At 34.4% G+C, this 19,186-nt stretch overlaps 1 protein-coding gene across 11 annotated transcripts in view; it reads left to right on the forward strand.

Annotated features, from left to right (window-relative positions):
- The window catches only part of ESCO1 (establishment of sister chromatid cohesion N-acetyltransferase 1), an 81,773-nt gene that overhangs the window by 34,267 nt on the left and 28,320 nt on the right, over positions 1-19,186 (forward strand). For 8 of the 11 annotated variants that reach the window (XM_081801536.1, XM_081801537.1, XM_081801538.1 and 5 more), the window contains 6 exons: positions 415-518; positions 764-2,896; positions 8,140-8,254; positions 10,397-10,457; positions 11,749-11,863; positions 15,971-16,102. In XM_081801536.1, the coding sequence (XP_081657662.1) occupies positions 1,352-2,896; positions 8,140-8,254; positions 10,397-10,457; positions 11,749-11,863; positions 15,971-16,102 (1,968 nt within the window). In that variant the 5' untranslated portion in view covers positions 415-518; positions 764-1,351. Of the gene's footprint in view, positions 1-106; positions 519-763; positions 2,897-8,139; positions 8,255-10,396; positions 10,458-11,748; positions 11,864-15,970; positions 16,103-19,186 lie in introns of those variants that run through there. The other 3 variants (XM_081801535.1, XM_081801534.1, XM_081801533.1) reach the window with 2 other exon arrangements.

Consider the following 19,186-nt stretch of genomic DNA (forward strand, 5'->3'; position numbering starts at 1 on the left):
TTATTTTTTTAAAGATTTTATTTATTTATTTGAGAGAGAGAGAATGAGAGAGAGCAAGCACATGAGAGGGGGGAGGGTCAGAGGGAGAAGCAGACTCCCTGCCGAGCAGGGAGCCCGATGCGGGACTCGATCCAGGGACTCCAGGATCATGACCTGAGCCGAAGGCAGTCGCTTAACCAACTGAGCCACCCAGGCGCCCGTGTTTTGTATTTTAAAACTTTTTTTTTTACAACATAAAATGGACTGTTTACTTCAGGTTAGAAATACTAAAATGAAGTGGTATGTATAAAGTGAATTCTGAAGACTAATGATAGGACAGTGTAAAATTGTGGAGTGTTGTATTTGATGAATGGTGAATGAAAATTTACATATTTGCACCTTTTAAACATTTTTTAAAACTTTTTTTTTTTTAAGGTGCTGTGTAATGTGTTAAGAAGGATACTTTAAGGAATGATTTTGCCAAATTTTCATGAGTTATGGTGGCTGAAAGATCAAGTCTGTCTTGTGGGAAAAGAATTGTAAGTAACTTCAGGGAATAAACTGATAAATTTTGACTATTCTGTGCTTATATAAAACAAGTTACTGATTACTTATAGGAATGTACTTTGGGATACTTTATTTTGTTAGCCTTAAATATACAGACTAAATAATTAAAAAGGAGAAGTTAGGTTTATATAAATCGGTATTATTTCTGTATAGTATTAGCATTGCCATATTTCTTGGATTGTACAAAATTTAATTTTAATTTTTTTTAATTTTTCAGAAATGGCAGCACAAAAGGAAATCTATATTAATAGAGTATTTTATTAAACGAAAGAGGTTAGATAAGAACTTTAAACTAACAGTCTCAGCAAACAAGGAAAGAAACCTGTTAGCTGTAAGACATGTTTCAAATGAATCGAAGTCCAGTAACTGTAGACTTCAGAAGAAAAAAGTTTTCAAAATCTTTGTCAAAACAGGTCAGTGATAAATAACTCCTCCAGTAATAGGGCTAGGCCTGAATACCATTATTAATTGAAAAATTAACAAAACAGATTGAACCTGAATTCAGTTTTTGTCATAAAAAGTTCTAAAAATATCAAATTAGAATTAAATTTTCCTCAAATTTCTATTGCCTTGTCCAGAAGTAAAGCAAATATCTTTCAGCCTTCATACCAGCTTTTCTCATGTCCTAGGGATGACCGAAACCTTACTTGAAGCAAACTAGTATTTTTGTTGAAAATGTACATCAGCCTCAAAGTTGATTCTTAAGACCTCCTCAGTAATAATACTAGACATTGAGCATTCGCACCTACCAGGACACGAAAATCCTCTCAAAAGCTACTTCAGAAAAGGAGGACCTTACTCAGGAATGATGTCCATTCAGGAGAAATCAAAAGAAAATTCCTCCAATGTTATTAAAAAAAGTGAAGATAAGAATTTAGAAACACAAATTCAAGGTTCTCAAACGAATCTGGCAAAAAAATCAGGTCCAAAGGAAACTGTAAAATCACTGGTTAAATCTTCTAGTGAGAGTAAAATAAATCAACCTGAATTAGGAACATGCATGAGTACAAGGTCAGCAAAAGCTGCATCCAGTGATAAAAAAGCTAGTAAATCCATTAACAAAAATATGGTGACTGTGAAGGGACATTCACAACAAGAATCTACAAAAAAGAAGAAATTACCTCAGAAAAAGTCAGTGCATGGAACTCCTAAATCAGATGAACACCGGAGATCACAAAGACTACAACAGTTAACAGAAGTTTCAACAAGGTCTCTGCGTAATAGAGAAATTCAGGGTCAGGTTCAAGCAGTTAAACAGACTTTGCCACCAAGAAAAGAGTACTGTAACAATTCTCAAAGTAAATCTAGTAAAGTTAAAACAAGTCAAAAACATGTGAAAAGAAAAGTACCCGAAATAAAGTCTGACTCTAAAGAGGATGAAAATCTAGTAATTAATGAAGTAATAAATTCCCCCAAAGGAAAAAAACGCAAAGTAGAGCATCAAACAGCTTCTACTTGTAGTTCTCAGTGCATAAAAGGATCTGAAAAGTGTCTTCAGAAGAATGCTAGAAAAGAGGAAACAAAATCTGTGCCTGTAACTTCTGAGATAAATAGATCAAAAATGGTTACTTCAGCAGTCTCTAAAAAGAATGAGGTGAAGAAGTCAGTTCATACACAAGTGAATACTAGTGCAAAATCCCAAAAAAGTCCACAGCCATCAGTGCCTGAACAAAGTGTAGGTAATGAGCTGGAGCAAGTGGGAAAGAGCAAACGAGGTAGCATTCTTCAGCTCTGTGAAGAAATTGCTGGTGAGATTGAGTCCGATACTGTAGAGGTAAAAAAGGAATCTTCACAAATGGAAAGTGTAAAGATGGAGAAGCCTACAGAAATAAAATTGGAGGAGACTGATAATGAAAGACAAATACTTCATCAAAAGGAAACAAATCAGGATGTTCAGTGTAGTCGTTTCTTCCCCAGTAGAAAAACAAAGCCTGTGAAATGTATACTAAATGGAATAAACAGCTCAACTAAAAAGAACTCCAACTGGACTAAAATTAAACTCTCAAAATTTAACTCTGTGCAGCAAAATAAGTTGGACTCTCAAGTTTCCCCTAAATTGGGCTTAATACGAACCAGTTTTTCACTCCCAGCCTTAGAAATGCATCATCCAGCGACTCAAAGTACATTTTTAGGGACAAAACCACATAATGATAAAAATATAGCTTGCCAGCAGGAAGAAATGAAAGAAATTAATTCTGAAGAAGTTAAAACTAATGATGTTACAGTTGAAGTTAATAAAACCACAAAAAGGGCTCCTGAAAATTGTCGTTTGGATAATCAGATAAAACCACCCCCAGACCCACCGTTGGATAACCAGATGAAAGATTCTTTTGAATCAACACCAGATAAGGTAATTTATTTTCATTATGCACAGTAGAGGTACATGAGCACTTTCTATTAAATAAGTTTTTACAGCATATTTTAGCTTAAGAATCAAGTCATAAAAGACAGGAGTCATTTGTTAAGGTATCCTATACAGTTGTTAGTAGTGTTTTATTAACTCAGTCTTGTAGTGAGTGATAGAACTTCCTGGTTTCTTTAGATGTCTGACCTTTACATAAATTCTTCTCATTGCTTCCTTATTTTCATCTTTCATTTTTATTTTATTTTATTAATTAATTAATATTTTTATTTATTTGACAGAGAGAGACACAGCGAGAGAGGGAACACAAGCAGGGAGAGTGGGAGAGGGAGAAGCAGGCTTCCTGCGGAGCAGGGAGCCCGATTTGGGGCTTGATCCCAGAACCCTGGGATCATGACCTGAGCCGAAGGCAGACGCTAACGACTGAGCCATCCAGGCGCCCTTTATTCTTATTTTATATGCAGCATGAACTTGTTGAATTCTAGCTTTTCTTTTTCTTATTTAAAATTTTTTTGAGTATAATTGATGCACAGTGTTATGTTAGTTTCTGGTGTACAACATAGTGATTTAACATCTCTATACATTATGCTTTGCTCACAAGTGTAGCTACCACCTATTACCATACAATGCTATTATAATATCATTGCCTATATTCCCTATGCTCTACCTTTTATTCTGATGACTTATTCATTCCATAACTGGAAACCTGTATCTTTCACTCCCCTTCACTCATTTGCCCATTCACTTACCCCCTAACTTTTCTTTATTTAACACACTGATTGGCTTTTTCTTTTAATTTTAACTATGTTTCATAGTGACTAAAATACAGAAATTAAACTTGGGCCTTATTCTGACGAAATTGTTAAAATTAATTTTAGCCGGCAGATCAATCCCTTTTTTCCACCTGATAAAATTGAAAAATTAAACATTTCTAGTAGTAGGGATGCCTTTTAAGTTTGACTTGTGTGATCACATTGTGAAGAGTTGGGCAAATAAAATGTCTGAAAGATGTAAATAATTCAGTTTTCAGTTTAAGAATAAGATTGTAGTGGCAAAGAATTTTTTAAAATGGAAAAGTAAATTGAAAATAGGATCTAAAAAAAGTAAACAGAATCTAATAGCTTGAAGAAACTTTAATGATTATCTGAGGAAGTAGTTTGAAACTAAAAGCAGCTGAGCCAATTTTTTTTTCAGATTGAATCATAGGTAAAATCCCAGTATCTAAACCAATAAGCAGAAATTTTTTATGCATAGAACCATGGAGCTCTATATTTTTGAGACACTTCACTAATTGTTTCAGTTGTTTTAGTTTGGTATTGAGAAAACTGAGCGCAGTAGAGGAATGTGATTTAGGTCACATGTTTGAGGGCACAAACAGGATTGAATTTTCAGGTGTTCTGATTCTCAGCCCACCATTTTTTCTACAGTTACGTACTTTGAACATTAGGTCATTTGAGAAAAAAATCATTGTGAGTAGAGAAAAAAGTTAAGTCATCATAAAGTTTTGGGAATGATTTAAAGTTCTCTTTAGAGATATTTTGTTCTAGGAGCAAATTCGAATGAGTGAGGAGTCTGGGCTTTATGCCAGAAGCCATGAAAATAGATCATTGTCTATTCTTGTGGAGTACAAATCAAATTGAAGGGAACAGATACCATATGGTACTCTTAGATTTTATTTTCTGAACAAATGGTAATGAAAGCACCAATTAGAAGATAATTATTCAAATAGTGATAGTAATTAGAAGTAAGTAGTGAGTGGTAGTGTGAGTAACAAGTGTGGCTTCCATCAGAGATGGGGTGGCTCTCTATTCAGGGTATGTTTTGTCAGCAAATTGATAGCGATACTCCAGGTGTAGCTGCATTGTTTATCTTCTACTCCTTGCTACATAAATGCCTGTCAAAATTCAGTTTGTGAAGTCAGTCATGGGAATATAGTTAGTGATATTGTAGTAGTATTGTATGATGACAGATGGTAGGTACACTTGTGAGCATAGCATAATGTATAGAGAGGTGTTGAATCACTATGTTGTACAGCTGAAATTAATTAACATTGCATGTTAACTAAAATAAAAGAAGCCCTCGTTTGTGGAGAATTACACTGAAGAATAAGAAATGTAATCCTTTGGAGTAAACTACTAGAATAGAGATGCTTACTTAGATCACATTATTTTGACCTATAATATTGCTTTTACTGAAATTTACTTTGGATTTGTACAGTCCGTCTCTCTTGAGGTGCATTGTAAGAAACTGTCCTATGAAATTTGTGTTAAAAATTTTATTTACATTTGTAAATTCTTGGGTATTTCAAACATTCAGAATACTACAGAAACTAATGTTACACTTGTGTCTACCACCCAAATTTGACAAAAACTAATATTTTATTGAATTCAGGTCTTTTAAAATAAGAGAAGTACGTTACAGATACAGGAAAAAGCCATATCTCCCTCTTCTTTCCATTCAGCTCTCTTCCCAGAGTTAAACATGTTTGTGAAGTTGGTGGGGATCTTTTCTTTTTTTAATTTTATGATTTCACTGTCTATGTGTATATATATCCGTAAAGAATACTAAAGCACTGTTTGTGTTTTAAATGTTTTATATGTGTTTTTATGTTACGTTTTAAGTGTTTAAATATTAAATGTCTTAAATGTTAAATGCTAACATAGTTGGTCTGTGTGTGTTGTGTGTGTGTGTGTATGTGTGTGTGTGGTTTTTTGCAACTTGGTTTTGTGCAGTCAACATTTGATACTTACCAATACATGGGTATTTTAATAGCTGTAAATGAGTATACCACAATTTATGTTTTCCTCTTCTAAAGCCCTTTCGGTTTGTTTCTATTTTCACCAATACCAGTGATGTGATCACTTTCACAGAGTGATCAGGGAATGTGGTAACCATGTCAGTTCAAGACATAGTTGTGCCTGCTGTGTCCAAGACATTGGGCTAGGGCTGCAGAAGAGGAAATGTTTCCTGCCTTTAAGGAATTTCCATTGTAGCAGTCACTTAAGAGATTTCTCTTCTTGCCATGAGCACTAAGAATTGAGGTAGCTTAGGGTCCGCCTGGGTGGCTCAGTCATTAAGCGTCTGCCTTTGGCTCGGGTCATGATCCCAGGGTCCTGGGATCGAGCCCCGCATCAGGCTCCCTGCTCAGCGGGAAGTCTGCTTCTCCCGCTCCCACTCCCCCTGTTTGTATTCCCTCTCTCGCTGTCTCTCTCTCTCTCTCTCTCTGTCAAATAAATAAATAAATAAAATCTTAAAAAAAAAATTGAGGTAGCTCAGTTTAACCATCATAATAGCTTTTGGTTAATGACATAATAGCCTTTGGTGAACACTGCCTCTTTGTTAGTCAGAGGAGAGCTTCATAGAATTGTCACCACAATCTACGCTGTAGTTTCTCTTATTACCTACATATTACAGGTGAGGAGAGTGAGGCTTAGAAATTTAAGTAACTTACCTGAGTGACTTACAAGTGGTAGAGCTATGATTTAAACTGAGATTGACTGGCTTCAGTGTGTAGCGGGGTTATACTTCGGGAGGAAGGAGAATATAAGAACAAACCTTACATCATACGAAATCTTTTTCTGTGGCTGCCTGTAATTTTTATGTCAGTTTCAGCAGTACTGAGAAATGATGGTTGATAAGGCTAAGCATTTGATAGGCCTTCTTTTAATTCTTTGGGCTGAATTTAAATTATTTGAACATGGGGCACCTGGGTGGCTCAGTCGGTTAAGTATTGGACTCCTGATTTTTGCTCAGGTCATGATCTCAGGGTTCTCAGATGGAGCCCCTTGTCAGGCTCCTTGCTCAGTGGGGAGATTGCTTGAGATTCTCTCTCCTTCTTTGTCTGCCCTCTCTCTCGGCGCCTCTTCCCACTCTTACGTGCTCTTTCTAAAATAAATACATCTTTCAAAAAAATTTGAACCTTATGAATTTTAAAGCCCAGCTATTTTATTATTTGTTTTTTTTAAGCCAGTAACTTACTAAATTCCTTCCTATTTAATAGAGATTAATTAGTAATTTGTCATTGTTCTTGTTTTTAATTTTTTGCTTTTTGAATGACAAAAATTGTTCACCTTTTCAAAAATACTCAAAAATAATGTTACGTGTTGAGTGTATAATCACAATACAGATACAGCCAATGTTAATAGAGTTTGGAGTATTTTTTTTTTTTTCGGTAGTTACTGATTATCAGCTTTGACAGTGTTCTGATGTAGGGGATCTTGGGAATACAAAGATAAATATAATATGTTCTTTGCTCTTAAGAGTTACAGAAGATGAATCAAAAACAAATAACTAATTGATATTAGTAATAAGGACATGAAAGAGGTAGAGGTGAAATAGATGGAGAATTATTCCAAATTTGGGAAAAGGGCATGAGGAAACTTGGAGAAGGCTTCATGGAAAAGGTTAATATTTAAGTAATGAGTTGATACAGGGGGAAAGTTTCTAGATCAGCACTATCCAATAGAAATGTAATGTGAACCACATATTTATTTAAAATTTTCTGGTAGCCACCTTAAAAAGAATAACACACTGGTAAAATGAATATATTTTATTTAATCTATCATATAAAAATACTATCATTTCAGCATGTAATCCATTTTTTTTTATTTTTTTTTTATTTGCGAGAGAAAGAATGAGAGACAGAGAGCATGAGAGGGAGGAGGGTCAGAGGGAGAAGCAGACTCCCTGCTGAGCAGGGAGCCTGATGTGGGACTCTATCCCGGGACTCCAGGATCATGACCTGAGCCGAAGGCAGTCGCTTAACCAACTGAGCCACCCAGGCGCCCCAGCATGTAATCCATTTTAAAAATTGAGATATTTTACTTTTTTTTTGTAGTCTTAAAAATCTGGTGTGTGTTTTATATTTACAACATAGTCTCAAATCAGTCATTCATACTAATGAGATTTTAAGTGCTCATTAGTCAGATAAGGCATGGCTACTGTATTGAACAGTACAGATTTAGATAGATGAAAGAGGCAGAAATAGAATATATCTGTGGAATTTGCAAGTTTTTCAGTATAGCATGAAGGGGAATAATGGGAACTGATGCTAAGAGGGTAGCTGTGGGGAGATCAAGAGACTTTTAAGGCATATCAGTGTGAATTACTCCAACTATAAAGTATTACCTTAAATTTTCTTACTATGCTAAAATTCACTGAAAGTATCTTGGGATGAGTCCCAAAGGTTGATATGAAGGCAAATATTAACATCTTGAATTTTATATATTCAGAATTTCAGTCTATGTTTGGAATCCAAGCTTGAAAACAGTCCAGTGGGAAATACCTCTACTGTTTCAGCTCTGCCCAGTCAAGCAAAAATTGATACAGGGGAGAATAAAGTTCCAGGTAAACTTTGAAAATATTATTTGGATTTCTCAGTGTTCAGAGATATTTTTGTCAGTATGGTAGAAAACAATACTGATTGCCAAATAGGCCAGTTAAATCCTTCTGAACTATTGCGTGTGTTTTTCAAATGTGTGATTATCACCATTCTTTTTTGTTTTTTGTTTTTATCTTTACTACCATTCTTTGGGGTAGAATTGCTTTTCTTTCTTACCTTGTTTAAATTAAGTATGAAAAAATAAAAAATAAAATGGCCTGGATGATCAATAAGATTGGGTCCAAAACAGAAACAAAGCACATTAGCCAAAGGTCAACTAACTTGGACAACTTTAACTTTTCCTTTAGAAAATCCATTGTTTCTTTATTTAAGTTTTAAATGTTTTCCCAAAACATTTTTGGGGAACGAGGTATAAAAATAAAGTACTAGTTTACACATATTGATAAATCGTAAAAATAAATAATTTATGATTCTTTGACTCACTACCAAAAGTCCTTTTGTCTGTCTTAAATCTTTTATTTTGTTTATGACTTACTTTCTGGAGAAGTATTACTTAATGAATTGCGTTAGTTAGTGGTAGGAGCTTATTTTTCAAGTACAAAGACTGTGTTTTTCCACTTCAGATTCTTATCTTTAATCCTCACTTACTCAGTTTTCCATGTTAGTGATTCTGTCTTTGAAAGGATTTAATAAATGCTGAAGGCCACCTGGCTGGCCCAGTCAGTGGAGCTTACTTAAAAAAAATAAAAAAATTGCAATTTGGGCAGTTATGCCATACAAAGACTTTTTTTGTGTGACCTTGTAAAAATTTTTTGACAATACATTGTTTGAGCTGTTGGATGGGGATTTGTTCACCTATATCAGATGAAGCCTGAGGGAATATAGAAAATAAATTCGTAATTCCTGTTTCTCTCTGCTGAAGGAAAGGTATACATGGAGCAGTATATTGAGGTCAGACAATGTCTTTCATTGCATATTATTTAACCTTTTCTGTTAGTGGAGGAAAGAGAAGTATAGTATAAATATGAGAAATGTACTACTTATTCATTAGAAAAGAAAATGAATTGATTATTGCATTATTTATTAATGTGATTAAAACTCTAGAAACTACAATTAAAAAATTCAGTATAATTAACATACAGTTTTATATTAGTTTCAGGTGTACAGTATAGTGATTCAGCAATTCAGTACATTACTCATTGTTCATCATGATAAGTGTACTCTTAATCCCCTTCACCTGTTTCATCCATTCCTCTACCCACCTCCCCTGTGGAACCACCAATTTGTTCTCTATATTTAAGAGTCTTTGTCTCTTTTATTTTCCTTGTTTTGTTTCTTAAATTCCTACAGATGAGTGAAATCACACGGTATTTATCTTTCTCTGACTTATTTCACTTAGCATTACACCCTCTAGATCCATCCATGTTGCAACTGGCAAGATTTCATTCATTTTTATGGCTGAGTAATATTCTATTGTATGTATGTATATATACCACATCTTTTTTATCCACTCATCTATTGATGGACACTTGGGTTGCTTCCATAATTTGGCTATTTTAAATAATGCTGCAATAAACATAGGGGTGCATATAGCTTTTTAAATTGGTATTTTTGTATTCTTTGGGTAAATACCCAGTAGTAGAATTACTGGACCATATGGTAATTCTATTTTTAATTTTTTGAGAACCCCCATACTGTTTTCTACAGTAGCTGTACCAATTTGCATACCCACCAACACTGCAGGAGGGTTCCTTTTTCTCCACATCCTCGCCAACACTGACTGTTTCTTACAGACTACAATTCTTTTTAAACAAAGAAATGTTCCCATTTGTTTCCATTTAGAGATTGTATAATTATATAGGCATTTACACAGGTTGCTTTATTGTTCAGTGCTAGTGATTGGTGAAACTAGAAGACACTGTTAATCTACCATTGGATCTCTTTGTGGCTCTGTAGAGCCTTTTTCTCCCTCTTTTCTGAAGAGTAATTTCTAGAAAGGGGCTCTAATTTAATCAAATGATTTTTATTAAAAATAAAGCATTTAGTGCATCGTTCTCTTTTTTTTTCTTTGTAATGATTTTCAGCCTATTAGATGGAGAGGTAGTACAAAGATTAACGTGTAACTCACTTTCTTGATTAAATTACAGGTTCAGCTCCCAAACAACATACTATACTCAGTAACCAGACACCTAAGGCCAGTGATGACAGGTAAGACATTAGTTTAATACAAGAATAAATAGGAGAACTGTTAAAAGATAAACTGAGGCTTTTACGGTTTTTGTTTATTTGAACAAAAATCAGTTTGAATTGGGCAGTATCCAGTCTTGCAGATAGAAAGGAGCGCCAAGGAGCTGTAACATGAAAGACTTTTATAGGCAGAAAGGAGTGGGAATAAGGAAATTACAACTGGCAAAAAAGCGGGTTGATTATTGCAAAGTTACTTTCCTTTGGGAGAGATGGCAGAGGTCTTTCAGGCAAATTACCTAACTAGTGCTAATTAGGTGATTCCTGAATGGTATAAGATTCCATTTCTGGAAGAATCAAGACTAAGTCTGAGTTTGGTAATATGGGGCTTAGCATAAGCAACTCCATTTTGGACCTGTTGTCTTGTTTTTAACAGAACTTAAGGATTTTATACTTACCTTTCAAGTTTGGGGTATTTTTCCCTAAAACCTTGTGCTGGTAATCCACAGTTTTTCATGTAGAAAGAATGTGATATTCACAAGTTCTGTTTTCATTTTACTTTTTTTTTGTGCCTATACATATGTTTTATAGCTTTTTTTTTTTTTTTTTTTTACTTATGGTATTATGGGCATCTTTTCTTTACTACCTCATTCTGTTAAATCTGTATTAGATTTCATTGTGTGAATATTCCATTGTTTATTTAACAGTTCTCCACTTTATAGACATTTTGGTTTCTAGTTAATTTCTGTCCAAGAAAAAGTTCTGCAATAAACATAAGCATTTTTGCCCATTTGTATTACTATATCTAGGATAAGTTTATAGCTATAGGACTTAGTCTGCATTGCCATATTTTCCTCCAGTGTGTGTCTTTTTATACTTCCAGCAACAGTGTTTTGAGAATGCACCTTTCTGCAAACCCCTTGAAGTACTGGGTATTATCAACATGTAAAAGTGTTTTAAGTGTTTTAAAAGCATTCCATTCTCTTTAATGTCAGAATAAAATTAAATCTGACTTATTTTGCTTTAGAGATTACTGGAAACAGTATTTAGGACAAACTGTAGTAACTAAGATGGCTAAAAATTACCCCAAAAACTTAAACCTTATTCAAATTATAGTACGTACAGCAGTTTTTTATTTGTTGAAAATTAGTAATTTTCTTCCCTTGATTTTTAAAAGGTTATTTTTCCCCCATTGGAGTTGAAAATTGTGAGTGTTGTATAGAAAAAGTTTATTTTTTTTTTTCCTTTTTAGTGATTTGAAGTGATAACAGCTTTATAACATTTAATGGTGTGACTTTTTTTTTTTTTTCTTAAGGGAGACACCACCAAATCATTCTTGGCCTAAGTGTAATTCCCATTTGGAGATAACAATTCCAAAGGACTTGAAACTAAAAGAAGCAGAGAAAGTTGATGAAAAACAGTTGATCATAGTAAGTATCCAACTGACCTTTTTGGTGAAGAGTTATTATAATCATCTTACTTATGCACATTGTTAAAGAGTAAGTTCATCCTTTTTTCCAAAGAGCCTTTTTTTCACCATAAACCATTATGGAAATATTTCTGCTGACATTACAAACACCCTTCTGGGCCCCCAGTAGTGAGACCCTCCTGCCACAAATAAAAACTCAAAATCCCCATGCTTTTAGTTTTATTTATGACAGATTGATACTTTATTTTACATTTATTTTATCATTTGTTACTTTCTTAAATATGTCATTTGATGTACCTCGTTTTAGTAGTTGGTTTAAATATTAAAATAACATGGAGCTTAATGCATAAAATGATTTTAAATATCTGTATTTTAGTGTATTTTATAATTTTAAAACTGTGTTTTATAGGAAGATAAACCAATAGTTAATTTGAAATAGAAATTAACCACTCTGCGGTTTGGTGGCAAGTTGTAAAAGAGAGGGAGATATTTTGATTGATTAAAAATCTAATTTGAGTGGTGCCTGGGTGGCTCAGTCATTAAGCATCATGACCTTCGGTTCAGGTCATGATCCCAGGGTCCTGGGATTGAGCCCCGCATCAGGCTCCCTGCTCCGTGAGAGGCCTGCTTCTCCTTCTCCCACTCCCCCTGCTTGTGTTCCCTCTCTCGCTGTGTCTCTCTCTGTCAAATAAATAAATAAAATCTTTAAAAAAAAATCTAATTTGAACGAGTGAGCACACTCTGAAAAAATGAAGGGACCCAAAATAATAGGAAAGTTTAGTGTACTTCCAGTCAACATTATCAATAGGAATTTTTTGGAGTAGATTATTGATTCTAACTTTAATATAGAGGAATTACTTTGTAAGAATTATTTGGAAGTTTTTGAGAAAGTTTAATCAGGAAAAAGTTTCATCAGATTTAATAACATTTCTGTTGTTAAATCAATATGATAGTGAAACAGGATTAGACTAGTAGAATCTAGAGCTTCACTGTCCAATATGGTAGCCACATGTGGCCCTTTAGTATTTGAAATGTGGCTCATCAGAACTGTGATACACTATTAGTGTAAATGTATTTACTGCATTTTAAAGACTAGTACAGAAAAGGGAATGTAAAGTATTTCACTAATAAGTTTTTATTTAGTATACGTTGACATTATAATATTTGGGATATGTTTTGTTGAATAAAATACTAAAATTAATTTCACATGTTTGTTTTGCATCCTTTAACATGGCTACAAGAAAATTTAAAATTACATTTGTGGCTTGCACTTCTATTCAGTTGTTCTGGTCAAGAGTTGATGATGATGATGTTAATGATCATTATAGCAGCTGATATTTTTTGAATACATTGTTTTATGTATTCCACTCATAAAAACTTAATTAAGCCTTAGTTTTTAAAATATGAGGTAGGGACTATTATTTCCCATTTACCAATTAAGAAACCGAGGAAGAGATGTTTATTCAATACTATGAATACTGCCTGCTTAAAGCGATATTTGTACACTGGTGTTCATTAATCATAGCCAAAAGGTGAAAGCAATCAAAGTATCAAGGATGAATGGATAAACAAAATGTGGTGTATACATACAATGGAATATTATTCAGCCTTAAAACAGAAGAAATTCTGACGTGGCACAATGTGGTTGAACCTTAAGGACATTAAGCTAAGTGAAATAAGTCAGTCACAGAAAGACACATACTGCATGATTTCACTCCTGTGAGGTGCCTAGAGTAGTCAAATTCAGAGACAGTAGTATGGTAGTTTCTAGAAACTGGGAAGGAAAGTGGATTGGGAACGTATTGTTTAGTGGGTATAGAGTTTCAGTTTTGCAAAATGAAAAGAATTTTGAAGATTGGTTGCACAACAGTGTGAATATATGTAACACTACTGAACTGTACACTTAAAAATCGTTAAGATGGGGGTGCCTGGGTGGCTCAGTCGTTAAGCGTCTGCCTTCGGCTCAGGTCATGATCCCAGGTTCCTGGGATTGAGCCCCACATCGGGCTCCCCGCTCCATGGGAAGCCTGCTTCTCCCTCTCCCACTCCCCCTGCTTGTGTTCCCTCTCTCACTGTGTCTCTCTCTGCCAAATAAATAAATAAAATCTTTAAAAAAAAATTGTTAAGATGGTAAATATTGTTATATATGTCGTACCACAATTACAAAAAAATTTTTTTTAGCTGCCTGAAATAAATTTCATGTAACAATTTGTGAATAGTTTGAATCCTTTAGAGTGAACTTCCCTTAAGTTCTATACACACTTTTTTTTTTAAGATTTTTTTTTTTTTTTTTGACAGAGCGAGAGAGAGAGAGAGAGAGAGAGAGAGTACAAGCGGGGGGTGGGTGGCAGGCAGAGGGAGAGGGAGAAGCAGGCTCCCCGCTCAGCAGGGAGCCCGATGTGGGGCTCGATCCCAGGACCCCGAGATCATGACCCGAGCTGAAGGCAGATGCTTAACCGTCTGAGCCACTCCGGCACCCCCACAATCTTTTATTTACCATTTGATTTCTCTTTGCTACTTGTCCTAGTTCTAAGACACTAGAGATGCCATTGTCTTACATCTTATTTTTTGTAGTAATTCAGATTGCACAGTTTTAGAGTAGGAGGAGTAAAGGGATTATTCTTTTTTTTTTAAAGAGTTTATTTAATTGACAGAGGGAGCGAGAGAGAGCACAAGCAGGGGGACTGGGAGAGGGAGAATCAGGCTTCCTGCTGAGCAGGGAGCCCGATGCAGATTTGATCCCAGGACCCTGGGATCCTGACCTGAGCTGAAGGCAGAAACTTTTGACTGAGCCACCCAGGCACCCTAGTTTATTCTTTTTTTTAAACTTTATTTTTATTTATTTAGAGAAAAAGAGAGTGCACTAGTAGAGGGACAGAGGGAGAAGGAGGGAAAGAATCTTAAGCAGGCTCCATGCCCAGCGCGGAGCCCAGTGTGGGGTTCAGTCTCATGACCCCGAAATCATGACCTGAGCTGCAATCAAGAATCGGGTGCTTAACCGACTGGAGCCACCCAGATGCCTCTATTAGTTTATTATTCTTAGACTTAGATCATACTGCTGAAAATTTCTTGTTGAATGAGGACAAGAATAGAAAACATTTTGTAAACAGTTACTATCCTACAGCATAAGTATGAATTATTGGAAAAGAGATGATTGTATTTTGTACTTATTTACTATGAAGATAATACAAAAAATTAATATTACCTTAGGAGTTTCTAGTGACATCAAAATACTCTTTTTAATATCTACAAACTAGAACAAAACCATTAAAAAGGGGGGAAATCAGAGGGGGAGATGAACCATGAGAGACTATGGACTCTGAGAAACAAACTGAGGATTTTAGAGGGGAGGGGGATGGGGGGATGGGTTAGCCCGGTGATGGGTATTAAGGAGGGTACGTATTGCATGGAGCACTGGATGTTATATGCAAACAATGAATCATGGAACACTACATCAAAAACTAATAATGAAATTAAAAAAAATTAAAAAGAACATACTTTTTTTTTTAAAGATTTTATTTATTTTTTAGAGAGTGAGCGAGAGAGAAACAGCATGAGAGGGGAGAGGGTCAGAGGGAGAAGCAGGCTCCCCGCTGAGCCGGGAGCCCGATGCGGGACTCGATCCCAGGACCCTGGGATCATGACCTGAGCTGAAGGCAGACGCTTAACCATCTGAGCCACCCAGGCGCCCAAAAAGAACATACTTTTAAGACATTAAAAAAATGAGTCTGTGAAAAACTATTTCCTCTAAGCATTAACAGTGTAATTATTACACATATAGAATGTATCTTTGTTCTTATTTATAGAATATTTACTGTTTGGCGTTTAGGACTAAGATTGTAGTGTTAAAAGATCTTTCTCAGTTCTTTTCAAATATTAAATGCTGTGAATCGAGTGATCTGATTACTAACATGGAAACAGTTCTTAATAAAATTACACACAGATTTCACAGATTTAATGTCTTCTTTTTTAATCAACACTGAATATTTTTTGTTATGTAGATTAAATACTTCTCCCTTTATGTTCCCATTATAGCTTTAGAGGCTGATGTTCTGGAATTATTCCTTTGGGAGGGGAAAAAAAACTTTTGTTTGTTTTTTATAAATAGGATGCAGGACAAAAAAGATTTGGAGCAGTTTCCTGTAATGTTTGTGGCATGCTTTACACAGCTTCAAATCCAGAAGATGAAACACAGCATCTGCTCTTCCACAACCAGTTTATAAGTGCTGTAAAATATGTGGTAAGTGGAGTTCATGACTTCTAAAATGCAGTATCAGATGACTAGGTCAGGATCTTAAAGAGATGAATTGCAAAATTTAAGACATTGAAAAATTTCTGTTTTTAGGAGGTGGTAATATATACAAAACTCTTCTATGTGTACCGGCTTATTTTAAAACAAAGTCAAATGTAAAACCAGCTAACTTTATTCTGCCTGGTTTATGTTGTGGGATTCTTTATTTAAGTTATATATTTAAAGCAGTTATTATATCTCATCTCTTCTAACAATGCTATCAACTTGAGTATTTAAAAATTTTTCTTTAATAATTATTAGCTGCTGATAAGCCTGTTTAATATTCATAATAGCTTAGCACAACTTTTTTTCTGAAAACTGATAGTGATGTATATTATACCAAATAGATGGTTTGGGAATTTTTCTTTACCTTCTTTTGCTATCATGAGAGTTTTTCTTTATAAAATTAAAAAAGAAAAATTCTTGAAGGTTAAGATCTCAGAATTTGCTGCATACTTAAAAAAAAAATCCCACAAAGTAAATATGTTTGAGTATATATTTTTGTATGTGCATTTGAGGCAAAATGGGTATTATTTAATAGTTATTTCTGGAAATGGCAAAATTTTGAATAATTTTGAACCATTTCAGATATCTTGTGAAAATAGTAATTTAATGTAATTGCTGTTTACCCATATCTGAAATGGAATCTATTTTTATTCTATACATGTTACCTTCAGTACTGTACACTCACATTAATAAGACCTCCAGGATATCTGAACTGAGATCACCAATTCATTTCATTATAGGCTTTTACATAAGCAACAGATGTTGGATTGTTTAAAGATCCTTATTAGCTTCAGTTAAATTTGTATCCTTATTTTTGGTTGAAGGGTTCATATTTATTGTTTCATTTATCCAGTTACTTCTACCCAAGATAGGTAGGGTTTTCTTTTTTCGTTCTCTACTGTGGTGATCCTTTATACTCCTTATTTCATCTGCCTTTTCCACACACACACCCTCTTCTGTCACCTAACTAAACGCAATATAAGCTGTGTGGACATAAAATATCTATAGCTAGATACTGATTTATTGTTTGAAATTTGTACTTTTCCACTTTTACTGTATTAATATCCTTACAACTTGAAAACAAAAATAGTTCTATCAGATAGCTAAATTATAGAATACTTGGGGCAAAAACATTTTATTCAATGTACATAAATCTGGTAGAAGTTAGTTTAAATGAGTTTTCAGTTTACATCATTTAATTCTTGTGATCACTTTTGTATTGGGTTTAAAAGGCTTAATTTTTCATCTTAAGGGAAGATCTTAATTTCTGAGAGTAACAGCAGAGAAATTAGTAAGGAAATATGTACTCTGTGCTTCCACAGTACGAAGGGAAGCTGGTTTATGGGACAAGATGGAGTCATCACCTTCTAAACAAATTCTGGCTCTTGCAAAGCTCTAAAACAATGTAGCAGTTTAGGGAAGATTGATTCCTGCCCCAGCCCTATCCTCCTCCTAATCCCCCCACCCCAACCTTGATGGGACAGAGCTATGGGTTATTTTATTATTTTTGAAATAAGCTCAAGAGAAGGAATTGAGTTTAGCAGTTGGCCATCCTTTGCTAACATCAGGATCAATATTCTTATTTTTTGCTATTTTCAAATGTAGGTATACATAGTCTAAAGTAGAAACTCCTCCAAAACATTGTAGCATTCTTCTTTAGTGTATGGACAGAGGATAAAAACATATGTATTATGTTAAAGATGTTCTGCTGTGATCACAGCTCTGGATTTGGGGTTGGGACATTAAAACATTTATTGGGCACCCAGTGTGGTGCTTTGCATTTTTGTACATTTAATGAGCAGCTAGTATTGTGTTTTTGGATTAAGCACTTTTTTTCTTTCTTATAATAAATTGAGATATAATTGAAGTTTAAGCACTTTTAAGGTGTTTGAGAAAACATCTAATTTTAAAATGTCAGTTTTACCTGTTTGTTTCCTAGAGAGAAGCACATAGAAAAGAAGTCATTTGGTGTTCTGGCTTTAATTAATTTTAAATGAACAGTGTTTGGGGACTGGAAATAAAGTGTTGATCTATTTAAGACTATTTAAAAATAGAATAAATTAGATCCCAATGAGTTTTACTTTTTAAATTTTAATCATACATTTTTAAGGAAATAAATAGCTTTTCCTTAGGGTAAAAATTTTCCTTTAGACATGGTAATAATCTGTAACAGTTAAAAATGGCTAAAGATCTTTTCAAAAGATTAAAATCATATTTAAATTATTTAGTCATCGTAGAAATTGATGCCCACAGAGCCTTTTTTTTTGGCTGGTTAAAATATTTTTTTTCCTTATCCTCTTTGGTAGGAGAAAGAGTGATGATGTTCTCTATTCCTTCATAGCACCCCATCTGCCTCATTGATGCCATTTGAGGAAATGCATTTTATCTAACTTATTAGAAGCTATTTAGGAAGGAGCTTGTTAATGCTTCAGGAGGAGCCTGGACTCTGGTTTAGACCTACAGACACTTCAGTTTCCCTTGATCATCTGGGGGTACTCTTTGCTAAAGGTATGAAGAGAAAGCAGGAAGAACTCCCCCTAGAACACTGAGGAATGTTGCCAAGCCTGGAGCCTATCCAGAATTCAGCTATATTTTGAACTTTTAGTATGTAGCCAAGGAATCATGTTTGGGTTCTTTGCAGAGAAATTTCTAACTTAATCCTTTTTTCCTCCATCCTTCCTTTTCTCTCCTTTGAATTAATTAATATCTGACTGAATAAAAGCTCTGTGGAGGGCTCTACTCCAGGGTATATGATATGCCCTTGCCTTCAAGGTTAGGAGCAAAGCCTGAAAGAAATGAAAAGTTAACAATAAGAGATTTGTTAAAGCAGTAAGTCAGTATTAATTATTTAAATTTAATTATAAATTAGCTTTACAATTTAGAAGTGATAATTACTTTGGTGGAGCAGTGATCAGAAGGATTTGTTTTCATGGGTGAGGAAAAGTTAAGATTTGATTTTTTTTTTTTTTTAATGGACAGACACAAGGAGGTCATCTATTATTGATAGCATAGAATAGCTAATGAGAA

The sequence above is a fragment of the Leptonychotes weddellii genome, chromosome 13 (assembly GCF_054177405.1).
Source record: "Leptonychotes weddellii isolate Sample4059 chromosome 13, ASM5417740v2, whole genome shotgun sequence".
NCBI lineage: Eukaryota > Metazoa > Chordata > Mammalia > Carnivora > Phocidae > Leptonychotes > Leptonychotes weddellii.